We start from the raw sequence: 14,918 nt of genomic DNA, 5'->3' as shown, positions 1-14,918 counted from the left end.
TCGCAATCCATTCCCACCCCCGAACACTTTCCTAAAATCTTAAAATCATGATGGAAGACGACATGAATATTGAGCCTATTGATCAACGCGGCACCAAGCGCGTAGCAGAGGGGGATGAGCCTCTGGAACCCCCTAAACCGAAGAAGATCAAGGTAAGGTAACGCGTGCACATGAATCCCATCGTATACTATCACATAGAACAAATACTGAATTCCATACAGGCTTTGGATCCCGATGTCGTAAATAAAATTGCTGCTGGGGAGATTATCGTTGCTCCAATGCACGCACTGAAAGAGCTCATCGAAAACGCCGTCGATGCTGGCTCCACCTCAATTGAAGTCCTGGTTAAGGAAGGGGGTCTGAAACTACTCCAGATTACTGATAATGGCCATGGCATTGATGTAAGTCATTTTCGATGTTATACCAGCTGCCTCTGACACCATCTAGCGAGATGATCTTCCTATCCTCTGCGAGAGATTTACTACGTCTAAACTGAAAGAGTTTGAAGATCTGACCTCCATTGGAACATACGGATTCCGGGGTGAAGCTCTAGCTAGTATCAGTCACATCGCACATCTGACGGTTACAACGAAAACTGCTGGATCCAGCTGCGCCTGGCGAGCACATTACGGAGATGGCAAGTTGATACCGGCAAAGCCAGGCCAGAGTTCTGCACCAAAGGCAACGGCTGGCCGAGGAGGAACTCAAATTACCGTAAGTTAAACAGATGAACATATGGCAGGCTTTCAAGTTAACGAAACCCAAGGTCGAGGATCTCTTCTATAATGTCCCCACTCGACGGAGAGCTTTCCGCTCGGCAAGCGAGGAATATGCCAAAATTCTCGATGTCGTTGGCCGGTACGCAGTGCATTGCTCCGGAGTCGCTTTCTCATGCCGCAAGCACGGAGACTCCGGTGTGAGCATCTCGACTCCAGTAAGCGCAAATACCGTCGACCGAATCCGCCAGATTCACGGCAGTGCCGTGGCGAACGAGGTCGTTGAATTCAAAACCGAGGATACAAAGTTCGGATTTCGCGCATCCGGCTTCGCTACCAACGCCAACTATCATGTCAAGAAGACAGTGATTCTTCTTTTCATTAATCACCGCGCAGTGGAGTCAACTGCTGTTAAGCGTGCAGTTGAGCAGACTTACTCTGCGTTTTTGCCCAAGGGCGGCCACCCTTTCGTCTATCTTGATCTCGAGATCGAGCCTAACCGCGTCGACGTCAATGTACACCCAACAAAGCGTGAAGTGAATTTCCTGAATGAAGACGAGATCATCGAGCTTGTTTGCACTGAAATCAGATCCAAACTGGCCGAGGTGGACTCGAGTCGCACATTCCTAACACAAAGCCTCCTACCTGGCGTGCAGACCATCGAGTCTCTACAACGTGATCAAGGCGCCCCAGCCCATGAGGGAACAGGAGAGGCAACTAAAGCCGGAACGACACCTAAAACACCCGCAACGACAAAGAAACCCTACGAAAACAACCTCATCCGAACAGATTCCAAAGTCCGCAAAATCACAGCAATGCTAGGCCCAGCCACAGCCTCACCCCGCGACCCATCCAACCCAGACGCACCCACAGAAACCGACACCCCAACAAAATCAATACTAGACAACGGCCTCCAATACGAAACAACAGATCGCCAACCCCTAAAGATTGCCCTCTCATCCGTCAAGAGTCTCCGAGCTGCCGTCCGCTCCGAAATGCACAACACATTGACAGAGACGTTCGCGTCCCACACATATGTCGGATTAGTCGACGAGCGACGCCGACTCGCCGCAATCCAATCAGGCGTGAAACTGTACCTAATCGACTACGGCCTCGCATGCCACGAATTCTTCTACCAAGTGGGCCTAACCGACTTCGGGAACTTCGGGGTAATCCGACTCGACCCAGCGCCGAAGTTGGTAGATCTACTGAAAATCGCCGCAGAATCAGAACGGCAAGAGCACCCCGACTCGAACGGGGAAGAGGCCGATTCCATCTTCGCTAATGCACCGGAGATGATAGCACGCACGCTCGTCGAGCGTCGCGAGATGCTGAATGAGTACTTTTCGCTGCAGATTAGTCCCGACGGAGACTTGCTTACTATCCCGCTGTTGCTGAAGGGGTATCTGCCTGCGCTGGCTAAACTACCTCGTTTCCTACTGAGGCTTGGGCCGTATGTGGACTGGAGTAGTGAGGAGGGTTGTTTCCGTACGTTTTTGCGTGAGCTGGCTGCCTTTTACACGCCGGAGCAGCTTCCAGTCCTTTCGCAGCCTGGTGCCCAGGATGGGTTGGGGGAGTCGGCTATGCAGGGGCCGGTGGTAGCCGATGACTCCGGGGTCGAGGACGAAGATGCGTTTGTTAGGGCCCGTCGTGCGCAGATGGTTCGCATGTTGGAGTATGCTGTTTTCCCGGCTCTGCGTGCACGGCTTGTTGCCACGTCACGGCTGCTGCGGGGTGTGGTTGAGGTTGCAGATCTGAAGGGGCTGTACCGGGTGTTTGAGCGCTGTTGAGTAGAGGGTATCGTAAGATCATACGGTGTATTATACTGATTTATATTTATGAATAACAAATGAATATCTGTCTGCTTTTCGGCGGGGGGATTTAGAAGCATGGATTAGTGATCCGATATCTGGTTCGTATACCTTTGAACCTTTGGCTTGATATTCCCGTAAATCTTACAAGGGGTCTTTAATCGAATCGGGAATGTGCGAAGCTCGGATGAGAGAATAACATTAAAATGATGCAGAGACGCCTGTGATCGCCGAGCTCGTGACCACGTCAACCCTAGTTAACACATAACCCAAAGCCCCATGAGAAGGGACTGAGAGAATAGAAAGATGCGCGACAAAAAAATGGCGTAGTATGAAGACATAAACCATGAACAGGGTGAGGTGTATCATGAGAAAATGCTGGTAAATGATATGGGCAGAAATAACAGTGCAAATCCTAGATTGCTGGATGAAACAGAAACAAGAGAACAAGAATTGAAAATTGAAAACAGAAGGACATAATAGGGCGAAATCAAGAGGTAAAATCCACAAGATGGGCCGGCTGAGAAGAGACAAAATATGGGTCGAACAGAGACAGCAGAATTTCATTGCATCGTGGATGGTGGGTGCAATATCTCCCATGCCCTGAGGTCTTCAAAACGCCGAGCGCCAAATATCAATCAAGAAATCGTCTCGTGTTCGTAGAAATCGTGCAAAGTCATTATATCGTAGTGTGTAGTATCTCGCATGGACGTGACAAAAGCACGAATTAAGAAGAAAATAGGTTTGGTGCTCGGGCCATCGTGAAGTCGAGTGTTGACCCTCAGGCAGTCGGTAGAGAAGTGATGTGAATTGTTTTAGCGCCTGCACTTGCAGCAGGGATGACCGTTTCGTGATATCCGGTGCTCAGAGCCCGAGGCTACTGTTAGTGCCTCGAATACGGCTTGTTGAGCAGAGCTATCTCACGCGCAACAATGTCCCATTCAAGCTCTCGCTTGATGGGCTGGCCTCGCTTTTTCATTTGATACTCCTCCCATTGAAGGAGTTCATAGCTGCGGGTAAGCGTGAGCAAATTTTCCTTGTTAGATGTGAGGGTAGAAAAACACAAGACTTACACAAAGCGAAGGTGAGGTTGGATGATAACGTTGAGTCGCCTTGCGCGGACAAAGCAGCTATCATAAATTAGCATTGTTGGCCCAGCTAGACGACTTCATTGGAAATTAACTTACTATGCACGTGGGAAAGAGAGATTTTTGGACGCCATGACTTCAGCGATGCAAATACTTGCTGATCTAGAAACACCGACTCGACAATGAACCAATGTGGCCGTGCCCTGGCGCTTTCCTTTTTCTGTACACAAATTAGCAATGGAAACCGCAATGAAGTAAGAAATTTGAAGGACTTACCAATGAAGTCCAAACAACGATCGTACTCCTGACACAAAGGATCAATACCATTGTCTTGGACATTGTCAATGTACATCAAATTATCGGGTCCCCAGTTGGCGCGGTCCGTATCTGTCCAATTGACAGCCTCGCCAATACTAAGCACACGCTTGATCCCAAGCTGCCACAGAAGCTCCGGGTTGTTCGCATGATTCAGATTGCCCAGATACAGATACGGCAGGACACGGCTGGGGAGGGAGCCGTCCATGTTGTGAAACCAATTCGGATCACAGATTTCCGAGAGATCCGTCGACTGAGTTGCGGGGCTTTCCTGCAAGAGACGTCCTTGAATGTGGCATAGGAAAGCAACGTCTGTAGCATAAGCAAAGAAGTTGCGTTTCTTATCGCAATGCAGTCGAAGCCAAGCTTCATGGGCAGGCACGCCTTCTGCAAACATAAAGTACGCCACTGCCAGCAACGAACTTTCGGTATAACCGTCCGCACAGTGGATGAGGATCTTGCGGGGTTTCCCGCTCGATTTGGTCATTGCAACGTCTCCGTCAGTGTCGAGCTCTTCCGATGAAGTCTCTGGGTGTGCGAGATAGTAGATCCACCTGATGGTGTTGACAATGTCCTCAATCTCTCGGGTGTTACCCGATGGAAGCACAAGAGATCCCGATGAAGGGAACTCCAAGCGCTGTGGACAACTCTCTATCTGTTTGTCGAGCATGGCGAGGAACCGTGGACCAGGGATGTTGGCCATGTCGCATGCTTCGATTAACAGGTCATAGCCCTCTTCCTTTGGTGACTCAAGAGCTCCTGCCGTATGGAAGTAGTCCGGGGTAGACCCAAGCCAAACATTGGACGAAATCTCAGATGCCCGGGACATTGTAGACATTTCCAGTCGCTCCCATTGGACTACCAATTTGTTAGCATAAACTCCTGGCGCGCCATGGTTCGTTTGAAATTACCGAAATCCATAATCTGACCTGTCGGTTGACCTTGCGCATCGATGGCAATGATCTCTGGTTGGTTTTCCGCAACGTTGGAAAATTTGTCTGGGGAAGTATATCAATTGATGGTCCATGAATGCGGGGAACAAGGTAAAGTAACGAACCGGCAAGAATGAAGGTGTTGTACGTCGGTCGCTCCTCCAATGGATCCATTTTCGTTCGCCATAACCGCTGCGCCTTGGCAAACTGGTTGGCTAGCTTAACAAGTCCGCCATGACGATCATCATCTTCAGCATAAATAACAATATCCGACATCGCAGCCAGCTTGGCAGTTTGTATTTGGAAATTGCGGACGGAGAATCCCTCGGGAGGATCAGCCATCAAGAAGTGGGACGAAGGTGCCAGCACCTCATGGGCGCTTACTGCGCCCTTGATGCGTGCCTTGCTCAAGTCACCTCCAAGCTTTACCACGGTGAGTCCTCGCCAGCATTTTGGAGTGTGGCGAGCATGGCGCTTGCGACTTGAAAAGAATCCTAGCTGCAGCTGGTTGTCTCGATGTAGTCCATGGAGCCAAGGAAACATCAGAGATGCGTCGGGTAAAGGTTGTGATGCTTGGTGAGCGATCGCAGCTGCTAACTTGGCTCCATCGATGGCGTACACAGCGGGGGATGACGGTCGTCCAATGCGCATTTTCTCATCTGGAGGAGACAATAGCGAGGAAGGCTGATGGCTGGGCCGGGACACGGAAGTAGGCTGAGACGTTGGAATAGGGCCGGTGGGGCATACTGGAATATGTTTGTTCGGGATAGGACTTGATCGTCGGTTTATGGTCAAGGCTGGGGGGATAGGAGAGGGAGGAGGGGTCGAGTGGTGCAGCGCCTGCTGCTGAACTACCACAGTGGCCATGGCGACTGACAAAACGCGTGGTTCTAAAAGTAGGTGTAATATCTGTGATGGATATGGTAATGTCACTTGCAATTGCAACACTTTTGAGAGTTGAATCAAATGACGGTTACATCCTTTGCAGTTGAGATGTGGTGAAGAGTACCGAAAGCAATGGCAACCTGACTCTCGAGTGATCGCAAAGACAACTATGCGGCAGTTGTTAGCAGAATTTCCTTAAGCGCGTCACAAGTGTGGGCCAGTGTAGTGAACTTGAATAGTTGCGAGACATAGAAAGTAAATAAGGAGGATCCGAGTTCAGGGGGGAGGGGGGAATCATACAATACCAGCGGAGACAAGGCAAGGGGTGAAGAATGAAGAGATAAAGCCAAGTTAGGCGACAGGGAGAGACTTGAGATAAAAGAAGAAATGCATGTAAAAGGACAAGGAGAGAGAAGGGAAGTGAGGTGGAGAGCAATTGAAGGAGGGGGGACGATAACGTGGGACAAGATCTGACAGCGAGTGTACATGTACATTGTACAATATGTACCTAAGTGAATTCTATTGTTTATAATATGTATACATTTTGTAACATTACATGTATGCATTTTACTGGATCTCATCATCATCACTTCAATGTTATCATCATCGTCATGGTCCCCCCAGATTGGACCCCTCTAATTCCACTGTATCCACACGCTCCACCACCGCGGGTCTGGATATTATCCGCGTAACCTTCTATAATCTGATGTATGATGTTCATGATGTTTACATCACAGATTCTGAGTGGCATTTCTCCCCTCTTAAGGACAGGGATTCTGACCACTTTTCTCTCGCGCATAACTGCCCCTAAAAACTTACTAGACCTTAAAAAAAGTGACCATGGACCACTAACATTTAATGTGGCCAATCATTCAATAGGGCAGGCACCGATGACGATGAGATTTCCTGATATCGCTCTCGGCCCAGCTTGCCTTGTCTGTGCGTCTGGGGAGGGGTTTTGACTAACGCCCCTTCTCCACCTCTCCTTGACGCCTTGAATCCCAGCAATTTGCGGAACAAAGAACTTATCACCCCGCTCGAGAGTGTATCAGGATCCACATTGGATGAGACAGCCCTGCCAGCCGGAGGTCGAGTCATTTTGTATCCATGGGAACAAAAAGTCAATTTCTCAATAATACGGGAAATCCATGCGTGAAAGGTTGTAGGATATCATAACGTACATGTTAGCTTTATAGGTCTAAATGGCATCTGCCGTACACGGCATGGAATCCAGGATATATTACTGACAATCTCATTTTCCAACTCTGAAACATATTATTATTTTATTATATATGTTTCAGTAATGAAAAAAATCCCCCCCCAATCCACATACTACTACTTAGAGACGTCGCTTAAAAGTACATATCTTCAATGTAACCTGTACAGGTTTGAAACTAACCCCGGATCGCCACTGCGATCCACTCGAGGTGGGGGGACATCAAAACGTTAGATATAACATGCCCAATAGTAGACAGGTGCCTAATCCCGTCAATAGCCAGTCCCGAAACAACAAAATTGATCTTGTGATGAGTACCTAGGTATGCCTTAATGCAGGTGCCCAAGATTTGGACCAGGTACCTAGAACCGTCACGCCAGTGCCTAATAAGCCTATGTATCTATATGTAGGCAGGTATACCCAGGTCGCGAAGGTTTAAGGTGGCACAACAGGAATTCGGTCGTCTTATCTTTCCCCTCGCGTATCGCTGGACATTTCGACCATACAGAAAAACCCTCCCATGCAAACCCTCCTAGGTCACCCATCTCCTGCAACTCCTGAACCAATAGTCGTGGACAAAAGTGGGCTGTGTCAGGCGGAGCGCTGTCTTGATCGATTGGGCAACTTTCTGCAGATCTACCTCGATTCGCACCAGGTCTGCAGATCCCAGATATCATAGACATCATGACTACAACGAGATGCATAACCCCCTTTAGCCGGGTTGGTGAAGACTGTGTCCACAAGTTTTACTTCTCACTGGGTATAGAACATAGTTATGTAACCAGCGGGATGGTCCACGGGTATGGATATGGATATTACTAGTGGTGTGCCTGGGGTAGACGCGACCAAGTCGACCAAGTCGGCACCGGCATCTGGGGGTATGGATACTCCATACGCCAGTCGGAACGTGCAGGAACTGCATATCATCGGGCGGATTTAAAGTAGGCTGTTCCTTGTCTTGGATCTGACACCACACGTTGACTGTCACAGGCCCAGTTAGGATCTCTAGTTTACATGGCTGTTTGCTACCCAACTGGCAGGTTCCCGAGGTCATTTCACATTCTACCATTCTAGTGGAGCCACATGGTGAACCGAGTCTGGGTCTGGGCAGGAGGCTATGTATACATATTGGCTGTGGCCTGCGCCACATTCTTCAGCGTGTTTGATAACGTGGGCAAGTATAGACAGGTTGACCAACTGTCTTGACTGCTGCCTATCCGACTTAGATAGGATTGAACTGTTAAGGGAAAGTCGTTGACTAAAAGTCTGATTTCTTCAATCGGGCGGCATGAGCAACGACCTAATGAGGGTTATTTCAGTGGTCCATGCATAAGGGACCCTGTCGCACGAGGCGGGTAGCTGCCGTACCTTATTTTCCTCGCGCTTGCGAGGTAGTCCTTCCACGGTTCGGTACACGGGTCTAGATTGAAATTTTCGAGAACTGTCCAGTCTTCATTGGTGACGCGCGGCAGATTCAGTCTATGTCTAGGGAACCTGGCCAGTCCTTACATTTTCCCAGACGCTGGGCTGCGGGTGTTGAACATTGGGCATTGGTGACACCTTCTGTGTGAGCGATATGAGTGATTTGGCCAGTGAGACTGACTCTGTTACTGGCTGTGACTACATTATCCAGCCCAACTGGCGTAATTGCCTCACATGTTTTAACCAAAATTAACCTTATCAAGCTTCTCTATTCTTCACTGGACAGCTAGCCACACACCTCGAGGATGATATAGACATGAATCGTCCCTTAATATAAAGAATATACATAGAATGAAAGTGACCCATTTGTCTACTAAGGGTGTTCATTTGTTGAACAAGCTCACACTAGTCGGCATCGATATCGTCTGCCCATAATAGGTCTTTTGCTTCTCATCACGGAGATTTACGAGCCGAGGAATCCCAATACGACGACGAGGTTTATCTCGTTATCGACTTACAATCACCATTGATATCTTCCACAAACTCACTTACCACATCTAGAATATGTGTTGACCTTGGGGTGAGCTCATCTGATAGGATTCGCCCTGATTGCTGCAATGTATCCGCTATAGCACATATATGCGACTCGTGTGCCAAATTCATGATAGAAAGATATTGCTTGGAGTTGACAAAACAACGAAATGGGTGGGACTTAAGATCACAGTAGACGATCTCTACGTCACTTACGTTGGGGTGAGGACCTCGGGACACTCTCGGCCATCTTTTGGAAGGAAGCAAGGAGTTAGTGATCAAATTTTACACCTCAAGCAACTTTCAAAGATTCACGGGAATGATACCCCTTCTTATCACCCCGATCGATCGGTCCATGCGTGCAAACTAGCCAAAATCAGCCAGAGAGTGAAGTAAAAGAAAACGAACAGGCGATTGTTGATAAGATAAATCCGTAGGCGGTGGGCAATCAAGGTGTGGCCCAAGCGCAAACCTCTCTCGCTTGTGACGACCAAAGACTTCGCGGATATCATATCCTCTCTTCTCCACATCCTCGTCTTTGAAGCATCTCGCTTTGTTCTAAGCCCAAGATATGTTACGCAGTGGCCAGTGACGGGCAAAGTGTTGCTGGTGGTCCCCTCACAATCTCGCTCTGAGCGGGGTATCTCCGACCTCCGAGAGTTGCCTTGTATCAATCTCATTGATTTCATTTACAATCCTGAACCTTTCCAAAAATGGCCATGAATTTCGTGACATTTAACCAGGACTACAGCTACTTGGCTGTGGGTGAGTCTCTCCGGAACTGTTTCTTTGTGTTTATCGTTGGATGTCCACTGACCGCATTTATAGCAACATCTAAGGGATTTCAGATATTTACAACTGAACCCTTTGCCAAGAGCTATGAAGCTAAAGAGGGGAATATTGCTGTCATTGAGATGCTATTCTCAACCTCTCTTGTAGCCCTTATCTTATCACCAAGACGCTTGCAGATTCAAAACACCAAGGTATCTCGAATTTGGACTCAGTCATGTCATTATACATACTTTATATACACAGGGAACTAATGTTTGGAATAGAGACAATGCACAATATGCGAATTAACGTTTCCAACAACGGTTCTCGCAGTGAAGCTGAACCGCAAGCGCCTTGTTATTGTCCTTGAGGATCAGATCTATCTATATGATATCCAGACCATGAAGCTTTTGTCCACCATTGATACTTCACCAAACCCCAACGGTACAGAGCTCTTGCACTTGCTTTTTACCCTTGCTTTTTAAGCAGCTTTATGTCCAGTTCTGACAAATCAACAGCAATTTGTGCCCTTGCGCCGTCTTCAGAGAATTGTTACATGGCATACCCTCTTCCACAAAAAGCCCCTGCAGCCGCAAACACGCCAGCGCATGCGCCCCCTGGAACAACACATGTGTCTCCTACGACCGGGGACGTTCTAATCTTTGATGCCGTAAAGCTAGAAGCCATCAACGTCATCGAAGCCCATCGCTCCCCTCTGGCGCTCATTGCGTTGAACAGCGACGGGACTTTACTTGCTACCGCCTCAGATAAAGGAACCATCATCCGCATTTTCTCAGTTCCAGATGGCCACAAGCTGTACCAGTTCCGACGTGGCTCCATGCCGTCACGAATTTACAGCATGTCTTTCAACACCACATCCACGCTATTATGTGTCTCTTCATCCACCGAGACTGTCCACATCTTCAAGTTGACCCAGCAAGGACCATCGTCAGACGGTTATTCGTCGCATTCTCCTCCAGGTCAGGACCATGGCTCTCCGCCAAATTCCTATGGATATTCACCCGAGGAGGACGAGACGGGCGGCGATGCTGGCTCAGATTCTTCCTTGCGGAAGCACAACGGCACTTTGATGGGGATGCTTCGCCGAACCTCTCAAAACGTCGGCGGCGCAGTTGCCGCCAGAATGGGCGGATATCTTCCCAAAGGAGTTAGTGAGATGTGGGAGCCAGCGCGTGACTTTGCTTGGATCAAATTGCCGCGATCGAACCCAGGCCCTGGTGGAAACGCAGGCTCCGGGCCGTTGAGGAGTGTGGTTGCCATGAGTAGCAACACTCCCCAAGTCATGGTTGTCACTAGTGATGGCAACTTCTACGTTTTCAACATCGATCTGTCGAAAGGTGGAGAAGGGACTTTGACGAAACAATACTCGTAAGTTGCAAACTCTCCTCAAGCTAGGCGGGTTAAGTTTATTGCTAACATTTATACCACAGAGTTGTTGATTCAACCGATAGGCTAGGCTACACTACGGAGTATTGAGAGCCAAGCCCCTGGAAGATAAATCAAAGTATAAAGGGATAGTTCGGCTCTTAGGAGTTCGTTGCTCTCCCAGGGCCTCTTTTCTATTGTTTCTTTATGTTTGGCATTGGCGTTCACTGCCGCCTTCTGCCATGAATCATAGTTCTCTTTTTGAGTCTTTAGCGTCTCAATACTCTCCGGCGTTTTTAGTCAGGAGTTCCCATTTCGTATTGGCGGGTCTGCTTCATTTCATGGCTGGTTATTTATCGATATATCCGCTGCTTCCAAATCCAAGGTTTTGAATAGCCGCTATAGATTCTCATACATTTCCTTTTGGAAGTATTATACGCAGAGAAATGTTCAAATATCACAAGTTAGAGAGGATGTGTTGGATGAACTGGGAGGCTCATTTGATGATAGCCGATATGTATAAGCGCGTATGTACATAGAAAAGAAGCATAGAACCGTGGCCTTAACAGTCTAAAAATTTCGACGGAACTTCTGAGGAATATTGCCAGAGACAACTTGAATCTGCTCCAGCTTTTCGAGGGCAATAGCAGCATCCTCCTCCTCGTCATGCTTGCGGAAATGCTCAATATCCTCGGGGTGGGTCAAGTCCGCCTCCGTGGCATCGTCGCCATGGTACTTCTCAAAGTGATGGATCTCGTACTCATACTCAAGGTCACCATGGTGTCCGGGGCCGAAACCAAGATCAGGGAGCCGTTTACCCGCAGCAATGCCTGTCAGCCACTCCTCCCGGTCAATAAACCCAGTGTTTCCAAGGTCGAAAAGCGCAAACACTGTGCGCATGGCTTCCCGTTTCTTGTCTTCACTGACACCGGCATTGGATTCGTCGTTGAGGCCGTATGTCTTGCGGACTTCGTCTCGTGTCCATGTTCCCGAGGAATCGTAGTCGTGAAGGATGAAGAATGAGGCCGGGTCAAAGGATTCAATGTGGTGTTCCTCTGGATATGACAATATTAGCAACGTTAACCTCTCCATCGACGCATCAGCACTGTAACTTACCGATCATGTGTCTCGTGGCCCAATCATCTGAGGGAGCTTCATCATTTGAATGCGAGCCATGGGCGTTGGCAAGCCCGCTCAACGCAAGCAGCCCGGCGGCAAAACTGAACAGTTTAGTGACCATTGTCTATCGTAACAAAAGAGATTTGTCCAAGAAAATAAAACAGCAGATAGATTTACAGTGCTTGGACAAACATTCAATGGTGTCAGGAGATATGGGGTCTTAGCTCGTTTGCAATGTTTGCACGGATGACCCGAGCATTTGCGGAATTGCAACCTTGGAAGATTATTTTGCTGCATTGCATGTTACCCCATCTATTTCCATACCCCTACTTGCGACGGGGCTCCGGGAGGAGTCCAATTGATCAATACTAGTAGTTTGCAATATTATCTTTTGGATCAGATTGCGCGATAGCAATGCCCTGAGAATGCAGGGTTTGTGGTCCCGTGCTGTTTCGAAGCAGTCATCCTGCCGCTGTGTCGGGTGTTTGAGCACAACTGCCAACGGTGTTACTTCGCGGGCAGCAACCTCTAGTAAGAGACGCCTTCGAATTGGAAACTCCGTTACCGCACTTTACGGCAGCATTTTCGCCGCTGCTGCTATTGCCGATGCGAGCGTGAAGGATCGCCGCCGACATGACTGGGAGGAAAAGATTGCCGCAGTCAAGGCCGAAGTGAGCGAGCTGGTGGATGAAGAGGAGCGCATTCTGGCGTCATTACAATCACGAAGAGAAAACCGAGGACTCAATCGCCTAATACAAGCGAATGGATTCGGCACTGTTGCTCGCTTCCCTCCCGGAATTCAATACCCAACCAGCTTCAACCGAATAAGGGCCTTCCACACAGAAAGAACACAGTTGAATGCGGTCGGGGCTCGGATGGTGGAAAATCAACCAGCTGAGGAGGACGAACACACAATCGATGAGCAGGATGAGAGCGAGATCTTCCTTCCGCAGGAGACATTACCAAGTTGGGTCTTGGAGGATGATCTTCGTCTCAAGGCCATTCAGAAACTTGCCTTAAGGCAATTCGCTATCCGGATTTTGTTACGACCGGCCATCGCACATCGTTACTCGGGCGTTTCAATGAACTACGCAGCGGATTTCGAGACTCCCCAGGTAAACGTCTCGCAGCTCCTGGAGGAGCTGAATCATCTTCGCCATCGAATGAATACCTTGAAAACGAGCAGACACGCCACATACAGTGATATCACGCAGGACTATGCCGCGAGTCAATTGGGCGAGATGCAAAGAGAGCGTGAGACCCTTGATGCCGAACTCACCAACGACATCAAAATCTATACGAGCCAGCAGATGTCTCTTCAGGAACTGCTTCTGCGGATATCTAACAACATCTTGAGCTCGAGGGACCCAGATCGACCAACAGCTTTCCGGCTCATGATCATGGCATTTGGCCAGACCCGCCAAAATGACCTGGTCGAGCTGCTTCTGCGGACATTATTACCGAACCGTTTCTTCCTCAACCCTTCGCTCGTGATCACAATCATCACTTTCTTCAGAAAATCGAAAAATCTTAAGGATTTCGATTTGTTCTTGAAAATGCTCGGCGGAGAAGGCTACTCCGTCAACCTAGGGAGCAGGGGGGTTTATAAGCACCGAACGGTCAATGGTATGGATCTCATCGTTCCATCTTTAAACAGCAGCAATCCAGTCATCTATGCCGCCTTGATAGGCGCCGCATTACGTTTCGACCAGCCCGATCGAGCCGACGCTTGGCTTCAAGCTGCACGGGGTGGGGGTTTCTTTGATAGTTGGGAAACCCTGTTCACCTATCTGCGGTTCTACAGCCTCCGACGGGACTGGGATAAGGGTGTGAACGTTTTGAAACGAGCCGTCACCTACCTCTTGTCATCAACGGACCACCGTCTCGATTCAGTCGAGAGATTGCTTGGGCGAATGGTCGGCCTCTGCGACTCCTGTGACAGACTAGATGCATCGGATGCATTGGTGAGAGCTGCCGTGCACAGTGGCTTTGATCCAAGACTTTTATCACGACAGTCGGACTCGGGACCTTTCGTCCATGCTGATCCCAAGCGGTGGTCTAAGGCTGCTAAGCAAACACCAAGGGAGAACATTGACCGCCCCTTGTGGCAGAAGTGCTATGACTTTGGAAACACCTTCGGGGAATATCTGAGCCAAATTGAGGTGCCGGCGGAGGATACATTCGTCCGACGCAATGCCAAATTGGCCGATCAGCATGCAGATAATGCTCTTTTCACCGCCCTTGGGCGTGGCCGAACGCCTGCCTCCCGGCAGGGACAAACACCTGCTGGCAACACGGTAAATGAGGACATTTCCACGCTTAAGGGCGAGGTTGCCCAACTCCGCGAACTTATATATGAGCTTCGCAAACACCACATCTCAGATCCCTCCACAAAAGATTCCTCCTGCACTCCGACCAGCGAAGAAACTCTCCCTCCATCCGCCGAAACCATCACAACTCTCAAGAACTCGCAATCCCCAAACCCCCCATCAAGTCGTAATTTCACCAGAACTTCGACTAGGATCAGCCTCGCCAGATCTCAAACATCATCCTCATCTCCACGGAAACCAAGCAAGCGAAACAGGCGGCGAGAAACCAGCGCAGATCAACCATCAGTTGAAAGCGCAGCTCCTGTTGCTGAGCCCGCATTATTTGCCAGTTGAGATGTCGATTCCCGCCGTCCCCTAAATCTTGGACATTGACTGTCCGTGTCCGGATTGAAGACG

At 49.1% G+C, this 14,918-nt stretch overlaps 5 protein-coding genes across 5 annotated transcripts; 3 read left to right on the top strand and 2 right to left on the bottom strand.

Moving 5' to 3' along the window:
- Positions 1-47: 47 nt before the first annotated feature.
- Positions 48-2,506, top strand: N7471_006075 (mismatch repair ATPase MLH1; the record flags this gene model as incomplete). Its single annotated transcript, XM_057278794.1, has 4 exons — positions 48-152; positions 222-401; positions 448-714; positions 767-2,506. The coding sequence occupies 4 exons, from the start codon at positions 48-50 to the stop codon at positions 2,504-2,506; spliced, it is 2,292 nt and encodes a 763-aa protein (XP_057138404.1).
- Positions 2,507-3,410: 904 nt separating this feature from the next.
- Positions 3,411-5,729, bottom strand: pps1 (tyrosine/serine/threonine protein phosphatase PPS1; the record flags this gene model as incomplete). Its single annotated transcript, XM_057278793.1, has 6 exons — positions 3,411-3,537; positions 3,601-3,657; positions 3,715-3,835; positions 3,892-4,788; positions 4,842-4,928; positions 4,988-5,729. The coding sequence occupies 6 exons, from the start codon at positions 5,727-5,729 to the stop codon at positions 3,411-3,413; spliced, it is 2,031 nt and encodes a 676-aa protein (XP_057138403.1).
- Positions 5,730-9,392: 3,663 nt separating this feature from the next.
- N7471_006073 (phosphoinositide binding protein ATG18) lies at positions 9,393-11,495 on the top strand. The gene is made up of 5 exons (XM_057278792.1): positions 9,393-9,681; positions 9,745-9,899; positions 9,972-10,131; positions 10,206-11,076; positions 11,139-11,495. Exons 1-5 carry the CDS (start codon positions 9,630-9,632, stop codon positions 11,182-11,184), a joined length of 1,284 nt encoding a protein of 427 aa, XP_057138402.1. The 5' UTR covers positions 9,393-9,629; the 3' UTR covers positions 11,185-11,495.
- Positions 11,496-11,518: 23 nt separating this feature from the next.
- Positions 11,519-12,389, bottom strand: N7471_006072 (nucleobindin SSP120). Its single transcript, XM_057278791.1, has 2 exons — positions 12,190-12,389; positions 11,519-12,128 (listed from the first exon to the last, which is right to left on the bottom strand). Exons 1-2 carry the CDS (start codon positions 12,311-12,313, stop codon positions 11,644-11,646), a joined length of 609 nt encoding a protein of 202 aa, XP_057138401.1. The 5' UTR covers positions 12,314-12,389; the 3' UTR covers positions 11,519-11,643.
- Positions 12,390-12,617: 228 nt separating this feature from the next.
- N7471_006071 (uncharacterized protein) lies at positions 12,618-14,855 on the top strand (the record flags this gene model as incomplete). The annotated part of the gene is made up of 1 exon (XM_057278790.1): positions 12,618-14,855. One exon carries the CDS (start codon positions 12,618-12,620, stop codon positions 14,853-14,855), a length of 2,238 nt encoding a protein of 745 aa, XP_057138400.1.
- Positions 14,856-14,918: the final 63 nt, after the last annotated feature.

Source organism: Penicillium samsonianum (assembly GCF_028829775.1).
Source record: "Penicillium samsonianum strain IBT 33392 chromosome Unknown utg000003l_segment0_segment0, whole genome shotgun sequence".
NCBI lineage: Eukaryota > Fungi > Ascomycota > Eurotiomycetes > Eurotiales > Aspergillaceae > Penicillium > Penicillium samsonianum.
This window is presented reverse-complemented; position numbering and strand designations above follow the sequence as displayed.

Excerpts from the sequence above, each read along its gene's own strand:
- N7471_006073 (XM_057278792.1), top strand. The coding sequence starts at position 9,630 with ATGGCCATGAATTTCGTGACATTTAACCAGGACTACAGCTACTTGGCT. Across the intron at positions 9,682-9,744 it reads CTACAGCTACTTGGCTGTGG|CAACATCTAAGGGATTTCAG; the intron begins GTGAGTCTCTCC and ends CCGCATTTATAG. Across the intron at positions 11,077-11,138 it reads ACTTTGACGAAACAATACTC|AGTTGTTGATTCAACCGATA; the intron begins GTAAGTTGCAAA and ends TTTATACCACAG.
- N7471_006072 (XM_057278791.1), bottom strand. The coding sequence starts at position 12,313 with ATGGTCACTAAACTGTTCAGTTTTGCCGCCGGGCTGCTTGCGTTGAGC. Across the intron at positions 12,129-12,189 it reads GGCCACGAGACACATGATCG|AGGAACACCACATTGAATCC; the intron begins GTAAGTTACAGT and ends TGTCATATCCAG.